Source organism: Oryctolagus cuniculus, chromosome 1 (assembly GCF_051225735.1).
Source record: "Oryctolagus cuniculus isolate XC-2025 breed Fujian yellow rabbit chromosome 1, ASM5122573v1, whole genome shotgun sequence".
NCBI classification, from domain to species: domain Eukaryota; kingdom Metazoa; phylum Chordata; class Mammalia; order Lagomorpha; family Leporidae; genus Oryctolagus; species Oryctolagus cuniculus.
In genome coordinates, this window is record NC_142867.1 from 104,284,603 (window position 1) to 104,297,832 (window position 13,230).

General features: G+C 43.5%; 1 protein-coding gene across 1 annotated transcript in view; it reads left to right on the forward strand.

Annotated features, from left to right (window-relative positions):
• Positions 1-225: 225 nt before the first annotated feature.
• BCO2 (beta-carotene oxygenase 2) overlaps positions 226-13,230 on the forward strand; it is a 35,852-nt gene continuing 22,847 nt past the window's right edge. The window contains exons 1-2 of the mRNA XM_008261401.5: positions 226-410; positions 6,026-6,236. Coding sequence (XP_008259623.4) covers positions 323-410; positions 6,026-6,236 — 299 coding nt within the window. The 5' untranslated portion in view covers positions 226-322. The remainder of the gene's footprint in view (positions 411-6,025; positions 6,237-13,230) is intronic.

A 13,230-nucleotide genomic window follows, 5' to 3' on the forward strand; every position in this document is an offset into this window, starting at 1 on the left:
ATTGAAATGGCTCTATATCAGCAAGACAGTTTGAAAAACAGGAAGTTTAGAGAGGGAGATCACTGTTGGCATTCCAATTTTAATATTTCAAAGTTGCAAATTATTCATACATAGCTGTTGGGATACTTGCCAAGGAAATGAGCCGAAGAGATTACAGCTGTTTTGAAACTCTGCCCTTTACCTCCCCTGACTACCCTTTTTTTGTCACTGAGCCAGGGACAGCCCAGGAAGTTCTGAATGTTCACTGTTTAGTAGCACTTGATGGCCATCAGTGTGAGGCTTTAGAAATCACAAGATCTGCACTGCTGAATTCAGTACAAAAATGTTTTTTCAAATCTTTCTCGGGTTTGTCAGCAATCTTTCTACCATTGCAGTGGGTTTCCTCTCTGTGATAATGCACCGGCTCTCAGGTAGGAGATTTATTCGTTCCTCTTTCTCATCCTCCACTTCCTCTATGGCTGGACTTCGTAGAATTCTGTGCCTGTTTCCTGCAGGTTACAAAGGGGTTCTGAAGTTTTCCATTGTGTGTGGCAGCCGGAAGGTAAAGGGAGACTTAGTCAGGATTTGTTTCCTTGTCGTCAGGGAAACAGTCTTCATGTTTGTGTATTTTATATGGCACACAAGGGCACAATTCAGGGTTTAGGGATTCTCTTGGCTCTGCAGTAGGAAGAACACTCACTATTCACACTTTTCCGGATTGAAAATCACTGCTGCTTACATTCTAATGTACATGCTTGATTTTTTTCTATTTGCCTTCTGCTCAACCGCCTTTAAAGCTGTGTTTATTGTTTTGTAGCTTTCTATTACAATTATTACTGTTACATGATTTTATTTCTTGAAATTGGCTGATTTAGAACTACCAGAAATCATACTGATAGGCATTATAAATTTTAAAAATTATTTAATTCAACAACTTAGTACTTATAGTAAAGAAGGCAGTGTGTTAGGCTGTACAGGGAGAGAGAAGACAAAAACCAGACCCAGTGCTGGTTGTAAGGGTTACAAAGTATATGCGTTATTATCACACAAGACAGAATAAGGGCCACAGAGAGCTACAAGCACATGCTGTGTGGGTTCTAACCACGGAAAATAAATGTGTCCTGTGATGTGAAGCAAGTGACGTGGACACTGTATCTTGAAGGGTGACTTGGATATGTGAATTTTACCTCAAGGAGATGGTAAATATCCCAGGTGAAGAAAATGGTATGATTATGATGCAGAGAAGAGAATGGGGAGGGGTTGAGTTAGGTTGGAGTGGAAGGCATTAGTGAGAGGTAGCACTGAGACTGTCCAGGGCTTTCATCAGTGCCTGGCCAAGCAGTTTAGATTTTACTTGGTGGACAATGAGAAGCCATCTGTGAGGCTTTTGTACATATATGTATGTGTGTGTGTGTGTATCTTTGTAACTCTGCCTTTCAAATAAATCTTTTTTTAAAAGGTTTATTTTGTTTATTTGAAAAACAGAGTTACAGAGAGAGGTAGAATCAGAGAGAGAAGTCTTCCATCTGCTGGTTCACTCCCCAAATGGCTGCAATGGCCAGAGCTGCACTGATCTGAAGCCAGGAGCCAGGAGCTTCTTCCAGGTCTCCCACATGGCTGCAGGGGCCCAAGGACTTGGGCCATCTTCTACTGCTATACCAGGCCATAGCAGAGAGCTGGATCGGAAGAGGAATAGCCGGGACTAGAACCGGCGCCCATATGGGATGCTGGCGCTTCAGACCAGGGCTTTAACCCGCTGTGCCTCAGCACCGGCCCCAGTAAACAAATAAATCTTGAAAAAAAAAAAAAAAAGTAATTGGTGAAGTTAAGAGACCAGATGTGATTACCTAGGTAGAGTGCTGAGATTAAGGTACAGGTCCAAGGTCAGACCTTAATAACACATTCATGAAATGATAAGAAAATCAGCTTCACGAAAGTATCCAACTAATAGACATGAACAGGAAGCATTAGTCTCCTTTTATCTCCATTTTATCATCAGAAAACCTAAGGCTCACAGAAATTAAGGAATTTGCCCAAAGTTGTCAGCTAATAGGTAGTGAAGTTGGCATAACACACAGAGCAGTAAGGGAGCAGGAAAGTTAGAATAGTAAAACTTCTATGAAGCCAAAAAGAGAGAGGGATTTAAGTTAGTGTTGACAACAATATCAAGTACTTCAGAAAGTTTGAACAGGCGTAATAGACTGCCAACTGCACGCTATGGAGTATAGAACATATATAGGTATATAAATTTTTTTTTAATTCTTGAATATCTATGTTAAAATCATTTGTTGTGGGGCTGGCACTGTGGCACAGCGGGTTAATGTCCTGGCCTGAAGCACTGGCATCCCATATGGGCGCTGGTTCTAGTCCTGGCTGCTTCTCTTCCGATCCAGCTCTCTGCTATGGCCTGGGAAAGCAGTAGAAGATGGCCCAAGGCCTTGGGCCCCTGCACCTGCATGGGAGACCCAGAAGAAGCTCATGGCTCCTGGCTTCAGATCAGTGCAGCTCCGGCCATTGCAGCCAACTGGGGAGTGAACCAACAGATGGAAGACCTAGCTCTCTCTCTCTCTCTGCCTTTCCTCTCTCTGTATAACTCTGACTCCCAAGTAAAAAATAAATAAATCTTTAAAAAAATCATTTGTTGTATGCAGCTCTTAAATAAGGTAAACTATTACTTCTTTGTAAAATAGCAGGTATTTATCTTGTTATGCTTGAGATTCAAAAACTTTTGCTTTTACCCTTATGTGTAAAGAAATAGTTGTAAATCTTGATTCCTTTTGGTCTAACTTAATAACCAGCTGCAATAACCATTATTTGCAAGTGCACGCATAAATGCAAACACACAAACACACACTCAAAGGATAACAATAAAATAAAAAGGCCTAATGGGCAAGTATGTTAATAAAGCTCCATTACACAGACATGGTCAAGACAGAGCCGTGACTCCTTTCTCCGTTTTTGTAAGACACAGCACAAGTAGTAGTTTGCAAGGTTGTGGAGGGTTCCGCTGCCACCTTTTGCACCATTTCTGGGTAAAAGTAAGCTTTTGTTTTGGTTTGTTTTTGCATGTGCATCTACAGACTCTAAAGGTAAGCAAATAAGCACTGTGAGACATAAGTTACTTTTGGCTACTTCTGTTATGCTGATCAGGTAAGACAAACATGGGATTCATACTATGAACTCTTTTGAATTGTTTAATTCCTTTACAGCTGCTGGTAGCTGTCAGCTACACCATGGAAATTGTGCATGTGCACTTTGGGGAATCATTCTTTCTAAACTTTCTTTCTTATTTATTTATTTATTTACTTGAAAGCCAGAGTTACACAAAGAGAGAAGGAGAGGCAGAGAGAGAGAGAGGTCTTCCATCTGCTGGTTCACCCCCCCCTCCCCCAATTGGCCGGAGCTACACTGATCCGAAGCCAGGAGCCAGGAGCTTCTCCTGGGTCTCACACGTGGGTGCATGGGCCCAAGGCCTTGGGCCATCCTCTACTGCTTTCCCAGGCTATAGCAGAGAGCTGGATCGGAAGTGAAGCAGCCGGGACCTAAACTGGCGCCCATAAGGGATGTTGGCACCGCAGGTGGCAGCTTTACCTGTTATGCCACAGTGCCAGCCCCTCCTTTTTTTTTTTTTTAAAGATTTATTTATTTATTTGAAAGAGTTACACAGAGAAGGAGAGACAGAGAGAGAAAGAAAGAAAGAGGGAAGGAGAGAGAGGTCTTCCCTCCACTGGTTCACTCCCCAGATGACTAGAAAGGCCGGAGCTGTGCTGATCCAAAGCCAGGAGCCAGGAGCCTCTTCCCGGTCTCCTATGCTGATGCAGGGGCCCAAGGCCTTGGGCCATCTTCTGCTGCTTTCCCAGGCCATAGCAGGTAGGTAGATCGGAAGCCAAGCAGCCGGGTCTTGTACCAGCACCCATATAGGATGCCGGCACTGCAGGCAGTGGCTTTACCTGCTATACCACAGCGCCGGCCCCATCCTTGTAAACTTCTTAAAGCAAAATTGGCACTCTGCCAGTAGGCGATTGGGAATGAGTCATCTTGTGTCAGATTGGCTTTTCCTTTAGGTTAAAACCAAGTCACAAACATCACGCTGCAAAGGTTTTTCATCGTAGGGCCTTTTGTGCTGCAGGCCTCCCTCTGGCTGAAGGCCTGGCTGCACTTTGAGCACCTGTATGGCTTCTCCTTGGTGTGAATACGGATTTGTATCTGCAACCTGTCATTTTTACTGAGCTTCATTTCACAGTAAGGGTATTCATTAATAAGGATCCTCTCCTGTGCGGCTTTGGAGATGAGCTTACAGTTTCCTTCTGCTAGCAAATTTCTGGCCAAAATATGAGCTTTTTCCTTTTCTCCTGTATGTGTTTATATTATATTACATGGAATAGTGATTACGGAATGAATAAAATCCATTTTTTCCTTATAAATTTCTGCCACTGTGGACTTCAAGTTCAACATTGTCTCATCTTCTCTAAAAATGACTAACTCGTTTGTAAACTGTTAATTTCCTTGGGGCATTATCCCTGTAAAATTTTTGTAAAGCATCAGTGATTTCACATGCTTCCACCCTGCCAGGCTTCATCATGGATTTGATGTTCTTATTTCAATTTTACCAAAATGTTGCTCTGATAGAAGCTCTTTCCAAACTGATATTTTATCCTTCTTAGTACCTCAAATTAGATCTTGTTCAGACATATTACAGGTTACAATGAGTTCATTTTGATGCAAAAAAGTTTGAAATGCATGCCTAGCTTTTTGTAGTACATATTTTCTGTGAATTTTTTTGAAGAATGATTGCATGTTTTGAAAGTTTTACATAAACTCCTTTATTACTTACAGCCTGAGGTACAGTAAGAGCCATTATCCTCATCTTTAAAAAGATGAAACGGAGCACAGAGAGGTTAAGTGTTACAGCGACTTGTCTGCAAAGCAGCAGAGCAAGATTGGAACCCAAGCAGTCTGGAGCCAGGCAGAGTCCGAGCCCACACTCTTAAACGTTACACTGTGCTGCTCTTGCAGGAAATGACATTTGAGATAGATCTTGAATAACAGAATTCTCTAGAGGATAGGTATTGGGAAAGGGCATTAAGGGTGAAAGTGAATTTCATTTGGAAAATCAGGAAGTAGTTAGGCATGACTGAATTGTTACATGCAGGAAATAGAAAGTTTCATGTCCTCCAAACTGAATTTTTTGAAAGAAATTAGACAATAGGTATAATATTGTAAAATTGCTGAAACAATACCTTCTTCAGAGGAATTGTGCTCCTATATGTTAACCCATTTTTCTAGTGTAGACTTCTGTATCATTGTTAAATCTTTATGACATAAAATAATTATGTTTTATATTACTTACTCAATTATATATTTGACCATCCTTCTGTATTAGGCAATATTGCCTTGTCAACAAGTATGAAATGTTAGGGACAAAGTTCAGCTCCTGATTATACAATAAGTCCTTTTACTTCTGTGGCTTTTGGACTTGGGTAATTTCAGACTGAGTATCACTGCATAATTTAACATATGACATCCTTCTCCTAGAAAAAGCACATTAATGTAAATACCATTAAAATAGAATAAATTAAATTAAGCATCCTACTAAAATCACAGAAATAATGAAGAAATATTTTGGAACACATTCTGGTGTATCCTGAGTACTGGGACCCATATAATTATGATAATATTGAATGGTCATTCTTTTTGTCATAACAACAAAGTTGCTATTAGCACATCTAGGGTTAGCATTAGATTTATTCTTGTAAAAAGACAAACATTGTTCAACCATGAGAAATGATAACAGTAGTAATTAAAGTCCTGATTAATTCTTAGTCCTGCAAAAAAAAATTAGAATTGTTGTGTTTCAAAAATACAAAACAACAGCACTGACAGTCTGAGGATGAGGAAGGAGAGACAGGAATTGGGAAGCTGTATTTGATGTTAGGCTCACATAACTCTCAGGCTGCCAGACAGTAAGATATTGTCTGTAGAGACACGGGGATGCTTCTAGAAGCTTTGCTAAAATTGCTTTGTGCTCTTGGTTTCCCCCTCACAGTTCTGAAGAAGTCCATGGGGACTGTGAGCCCTCATCAGAAGGAAGCCATCGTGGGGCAGCGGCAGAATCTACCTTGTATTGAGCCACTGGTGAGCACAGTGGAGGAGACGCCAGGGATGGTCTCTGCTCGAGTCCGAGGGCATCTTCCTGAATGGCTCAATGGCTACCTACTTCGAATTGGACCTGGGAAATTCGAATTTGGGAAAGATAAGTAAGCCTTGATTTTGGAGAACAATTTGGATTTGTCGGCATGGGCTGCTTCCACAGGACAGCCATTAATACACGCTTCTTCTTTGATGCTAACGTTGCCATTCCATCCCTTTGATGACTGGCAAGGAAACTGTAACCTGGAGGTGAAAAAAGAAGACTTATTATTTCCTTTTAATGTCCTCTCTTTTCTACTTCATAGAATATTGTCCGGCCAGCACCGTGGCTCAATAGGCTAATCCTCCGCCTAGCGGTGCCGGCACACCGGGTTCTAGTCCCGGTCGGGGCGCCGGATTCTTTCCCGGTTGTCCCTCTTCCAGGCCAGCTCTCTGCTGTGGCCCGGGAGTGCAGTGGAGGATGGCCCAAGTGCTTGGGCCCTGCACCCCATGGGAGACCAGGAGACGTACCTGGCTCCTGGCTTCAGATCAGCGCGGTACGACGGCCGCAGCACGCTGGCCGCAGCGGCCATTGGAGGGTGAACCAACGGTAAAGGAAGAACTTTCTCTCTGTCTCTCTCTCTCACTGTCCACTCTGCCTGTCAAAAAATTAAAAAAAAAAAAAAGAATATTGTCCATTGGAAGCCCTCTCCTGGTTTACGTGAAAAGAGGAGAGGTGTCAGGAGCTCTCTGCGGGACAGAGGAGCTGTTTCACCACAAGTTCCTGAAATTAGGGCAGTGTCTTCACCTCCTAACTCCCCTTCACAGACACAGTGACTGCTCTCAGTTCCTCAAACGGGACACATGTATTTCTGCCCAGCCTCTGGGCGTCAGCTCTCACCTATCTTCCCTAATCTGTCCAGGTCTAGTTCTTGTTCAGATATCAACTCAGATCTCATGCCCTGTGAGCCAATCTAAAAATGCGAGCATTTGTTGCTCCCTACACACGACTACCAGTGTCTAGTGCTTTTTGCTTATTTGTGTATTAGCTGTGTTTCCCATGAAGATGGGGCTAGTTCAGCCCCTTTCCCCAAGGTCCACAACAGTGGCCTACACCTAGCCAGCGCTCAGTAAACAGACATAGATCGATGAAAACAAGCAATAACGCCTTGATATGTCATTTTTCTATTAGGGACATGAAGTAATGACCAGGAAGGAATCTGCTTTGTCTTAAACCCTTTCAAACATCAGAAGATATTTTTTCATTCTAGAAGTTTTTGCCTGTGTAAAACTTTCTGAAATACAGAAAAGAGGGGAGGAGAAGTGTGTGCCACCTGACACACCCTCCATGAGCACTATGCTGCACTTCTTGCCCGTGGTCCCCCATTTCTGTAGATTTGTTTGCAATAATCACTGTCAGATTATATGCCAAACTCTTTCCCCTGCTTTAAAAACATCTCACAGAACTGTGATCCTTCTTATTCATGTTGTAATATAATAGACTGAAAAGTAGAGGCATGATTGAGATATATTTCAGACATTTTACTGGGCCTGTTGCATTTTGTCCTCACTGAATAACAGAATAAAATGCAGGGATTTTTTGTTTTGTTTGTTTTTTGTTTTTGTTTTGTTTTCTCTCTAGCTTTGGTTTTTCCTAACAGTTGCCAGAAGCTCTTTAAAAATTCTTTTAGAAGCCAGAGTGCAGGCTGGGGGGCGGCTCCAGGACTCGGCGGGGGGAGGCTCAGAGGTGCAGAGGCAGAGGGTGAGTGCTGAACCAGAGGAGCTCTGCTGTTCCCCCTGTCACATGGCTGCGTGTCATAGAAGGTGTACTTTGTAACAAGAGCGTGAGGTAAGGGGAAGGAGAAGGAAGCAAAAGGGGACCGCGGGGGGAGGAATCCCCCAGTCCAGCCTCTTGCAGAAAGCACGTGGTGTCTCAGCTGCTGCAGGAGGAGGGGCCCCAGGGCCTTGTTAGAGCCGAGCTGCAGAGCCACGCGGGGCACAGCCCTCTTTAAGGATAAACATTTTTGGAGGAGAAGTGGGCATTGTGGCTGGGTCAAAACAGATGTCAGCTGTGTCCTTCTAGTGAGTTTTCTGAGAGCCAGCAAGAGGAGTTCATAGAACAAGGTCTTACCCTGTGTTAAGGAGTCCCTTGAGGGGCCCACATTGTGGCTAGCAGATTTAAGCACTCCCCATGATGCTGCAGGTTCTAGTTCCCTCGCTGTAACTCTACCTTTCAAATAAATAAACAAATCTTACAAAAAAAAAAAAAAAAAAAGGAATTGCCCTACCCCTGAGATCTTGAGGTCTGAAACCGGCTCTGTGCTCTAAACCCTAATTCTCACTGTCCTGCACTGCTGTTAGCCTTCTGTCTCATTCCATCAAGTTCTCCTCCTTGCTGTTCTCCATCCTCTCTCTCAACTTCTCCATGGTCCAGATTCGCCATCAGTCACTTCAGATTTGCTCTCACCACTGCCCTCGCTTCCTTGCCCTGCTGGTTGACCCCTCTCCTCTGACCATGCCCAGCCCCAGATGAGCCCGCCCTCGGCTTCCTCGCTCCCCGCCCAGGCCTGCCGAGTGCGTCTGGAGTCGTCCCAGCACTGGATGATTGGCCTGGTGGCAATTCTGGGATTTCCAGCCCTAGCTGGGTACTCAGTGCTGCCAGGCAAGTCCAGCAGTCCCTGTTTCTCCCAGCTTCTCACAGGGCCAGTCCCACTCCCGAAACCTCTTTCGTTCTCCTTGTCCTTTCCCCTCTCAGCAGATAAACTGGACTGCTTCACAGTGACTGGGGGGCTGTTGGGCTGGACTGTTTCAACTTCTCTCTTCCCCACTCTATATGCCCAGTGTGTGTCCCTATTCCTCCTCCATGTCAGGGAGAGTGTGGCCTCTTTCCCCCTACACCGTGCTGTATCATCTCTCTGTCTTCTGCCAAATTACTTCTTATAGGTTTCCTTACTTTTTTGAGTTGTGGAGCTCAGGGTTCAGAGTCAGCACTAAACTCAACCCCCTTTTCTACCACTTATCAGCCCCATGACCATGGGGAAGTTGCTCTGAACCTTGGTTTCTATATCTGTAAAAAGGGAATAAAAGTTCCTCACAGGGGCTGGCGCTGTGGTGTAGTGAGTAAAGCCGCTGCCTGCAGTGCTGGCATCCCATATGGGTGCTGGTTCATGTCCTGACTGCTCCACTTTCCATCCAGCTCTCTGCTATGGCCTGGGAAGGCAGTAGAAGATGGCCCAAGTCTTTGGGCCCCTGAACCTGCATGGGAGACCTGGGAGAAGCTCCTGGCTTTGGATTGGCACAGCTCCAGCCATTGTGGCCACCTGGGGAGTGAATCAGTGGATGGAAGACTTTCTCTCTCTCTCTCTTTCTCTTTCTCTCTCTCTCTCTCCCTCTGCCTCTCTGTAACTCTGACTTTCAAATAAATAAATAAATAAATATTTTTTAAAAAAGTTCCTCACAGGAAAATTGGGGTTACTATATATATTTACACACACACACACACACATACACACACACAGAGAGGAAAAGGTGTGGTGAACCACTTAGCATACAGTGGTGTTCAGTAGATGATAGATGTCATCACGTTTGCCTAGTTGTGGTCTCATTTGCATAGACACGATCTCATTTGAAAATTTATAACAATTTTCTTATATTTTAAGTTTTATTTGTTTGACAGGCAGAGTGACAGAGAGAGAGAGAGAGAGAGAGAGAGCGAGCGAGAGGGAGAGACAGAGATCTTTCATTTGCTGGTTCACTCCCCAAATGGTCACAACAGCCAGGGCTTGGTCATGCCAAAGCCAGGAGCCAGGAACTCCATCTGGGTCTCCCACATGTGTGGCAGGAAGCTAAGCACTTGGGCCATCCTCCACTGCCTTCCCAGACACATTAGCAGGGATCTAGATTGGAAGTAGAGCAGCTGGGACTTGAACCAGGTGCTCCAATATAGGATGTTGGCATCACAAGTGGTGACTTAACACATCTTGTGCAATGTCAGCACCTACATAGATACTTTTAAACATGTATCTCTCACCCCAAACTCATATTTTATTTCTAGACCTGTATTTTGTCAACTGACTATGGAACATCCAAACCCTGATATTATACCGATAACTCAGGATCTTGTTCAAAACTGGACTGTTTGCTCTTCATGTATTCTCCATCTCAGTTAAAGGATCACCAGCCAGTCAGTATTCCAGTCATGACTTTTTGGACCCTTTGTTAACTGGCTTTGCTTCAGTTTAGACTCTCATTCTCCCTCCCTTGAATTATCGCCTGCTTTCCTCATTTATTTCTCCCAGTCTGCATGCTGCTTTTGTATCCCATATTCTACTTTGTGTCTGGAGTGACTTTTCTAAGATGCAGATGTTAACAGTTTACTCTCCTGTTTTCAAAACTCCTGTTAAAGGTGTTCAAGCCTTCTAAGTGCTGCTAGGTCTGCTGCTGACGTGTGTTCCGGTCCTCATCGCCTGCTGCTGGTAGCTCTGCCCAATGCTAACTAGTTAAGTGGCTGTTCCTCCAACATACACATGCCTTCACTGCCCTTGCTCCTGTTACCTCGGCCCTTAACTGACTCCCACCAGCAAATGTCCTTCAAGTACCAGCCACATGTCGCCTCTGTCTTCCTGATCGTCCCATCCTTCTACCCTGTTTCTCTTTCTTTGCACAAGTGACATTTTTAACATTTCTCCATTGTAGCAGTGATCACTGTGTACCATAGTTATATAAGTATCTGTAATCAGATATAGATTGGCACAATCAATGGCAGAGAGTAAGGACCCATGAAATGTTGGTTTGAATGCATGAATGTGTGGAATCACTAGATCTTGTGAGATAGAATCTAACAAGCTGACACTTATTAAAGGTAAATATGGGTCAAGAAAATCAGTTTTATGAACCCAAAGATGAAAGAGACGTGATTTTAACAGGAGAGTGTGTTATAAATTACTCAGGGGTTTTGGCTGACAACTCAGTGTCTCAGTGGGAGTCAATCGTGGGAGACACTAACACCCTCCCCTCCAAAGGAGTAACAAAGAATCTTAAACAGGAAAGCTGAGTATGTGGTTTTACACCTAGAGTTGTGTTTTTTTTTTTAATTTTTAATTTTTAAAGATGTAGAGGGGGAGAGATAAACCATCTGCTGGTTTACCCCCCAGATAGCTGCAATAGCTGGAGCTGGGCCAGGCTGAAGCCAGGAGCCAAGATGCTTCATCTGGGTCTCCCATGTGGGTGGCAGAGGCACTGTACTTGGGCCACCTTCTGCTGCTTGTCCCAGGTCATTAGCTGGGAGCTGAATTGGAAGTGGAGCAGCCAGGAATTGAACCAGCTCCTATATGGGATGCCGGTGTTATAGGTGTTGGTTTTACTTGTTATGCTACGATGCCAGCCCCAAGTCATGCGGTTCTAAAAGAGATTTAGCCCAAAATGGCAAAAATTATTTAAACTATTTCTAAAAGTTTTGAAAAAAAATACCAAAATAGACAAACCACTAGATAACATTCTCAAGATAAAAAAGATGGCCCGCGCCGCGGCTCACTAGGCTAATCCTCCGCCTAGCGGCGCCGGCACACCGGGTTCTAGTCCCGGTCGGGGCGCCGGATTCTGTCCCGGTTGCCCCTCTTCCAGGCCAGCTCTCTGCTGTGGCCAGGGAGTGCAGTGGAGGGTGGCCCAAGTGCTTGGGCCCTGCATCCCATGGGAGACCAGGAAAAGCACCTGGCTCCTGGCTCCTGCCATCAGATCAGCGCGGTGCGCCGGCCGCAGTGCGCCGGCTGCGGCGGCCATTGGAGGGTGAACCAACGGCAAAAGGAAGACCTTTCTCTCTGTCTCTCTCTCTCTCACTGTCCACTCTGCCTGTCAAAAAAAAAAAAAAAAAAAAAAAGATAAAAAAGAGGGAAAACACACATTTAAAAATAAAAAAAAAATCACAATGGAGAATTATTGAAATAGAAAAAAATTTACCAGAGACATTGCAGACCTCTGTGCAAACATTTGAACACTTTGATAAAATGGATAATTTTCTAGGGAAAAACAGGTTACTAAAATTGATAGAGTTAGAAAATTTAAGAAGACCGATTTCTGTAGAAGAAATATGAATAGACAAACTTACTAAGGAAATACTTGAATTCCATCAAACCTTCAAATATGAGGTATTCTCAAAAATTTATAGATTATTTTAGAGCATGGAAAACAAAGGGAAACTTCCCAATTGTTTTTCTGAGACAAGTATTGTGTTGCTATCTAAACATGATAAAGATACTACAAAAGAGAAAACTATAGACTGATTTTATTAATGAATATCCATGAAAAGATACAAAGTATTTAATGCTAACATCGCACTAATAAATATTCTAACAAGCAAAATTAACACCACATTAAAAATTATTCTCATCCCATGGGTTTAATTCCAAGAATGCAAGGTAGATACATCATAAAGAAATCCGTTCACATAATATACTGTGTTAATAAGTCTCAGGAAAAATAATCCTAAAATTATCTTCATAAATCCTGAAAAAAGAGACCAGTGTTGTGGCACAGCATGTTAAGCCACCATTTGTGATGCAGAATCCCATATCCAAGTGCTGCTTGTAGTCCTGGCTGCTCTGCTTCCAGTCCAGCTCCCTGCTGATGCTTCGGGGAAGGCAGTGAATGATGGTGGAGGTACTTGGTCCCTGTCGCCCACATTGGAGACCTGGATGGAGTTCCAGGCTCCTGGCTTTGGCCTGACTCAGCTCAGGATGCTGTGGCCATTTGGGGAGTGAACTAGCAGATGAAAGATCTGTCTCTCTGTCTTTCCCCATCTCCCTGTCACTCCACCTTTCAATTAAAAGAAAATAACTTTTGAAGATTTTTATTGTCATAATTTAAAATAATTTCTTCATAAAAATGCTGAAGAAAATAGATTCTTGTGAAAATAGTTTATTTACACTATTATGTATATAATCTTAGCATATGTGTCATTTATATGATAAATATCCATCTCTACATCTCTTTCTGTCTATATCTTTGTGTTAAATCCCATAATATGAGACTGGTAAATTCTGAAGAGGAACAAGGATCAGTAAAGTAAAACTGCCTCTTTTTGCAGATGATATAATAGTAAACCTGAGGGCCGGCGCCGCGGCTCAA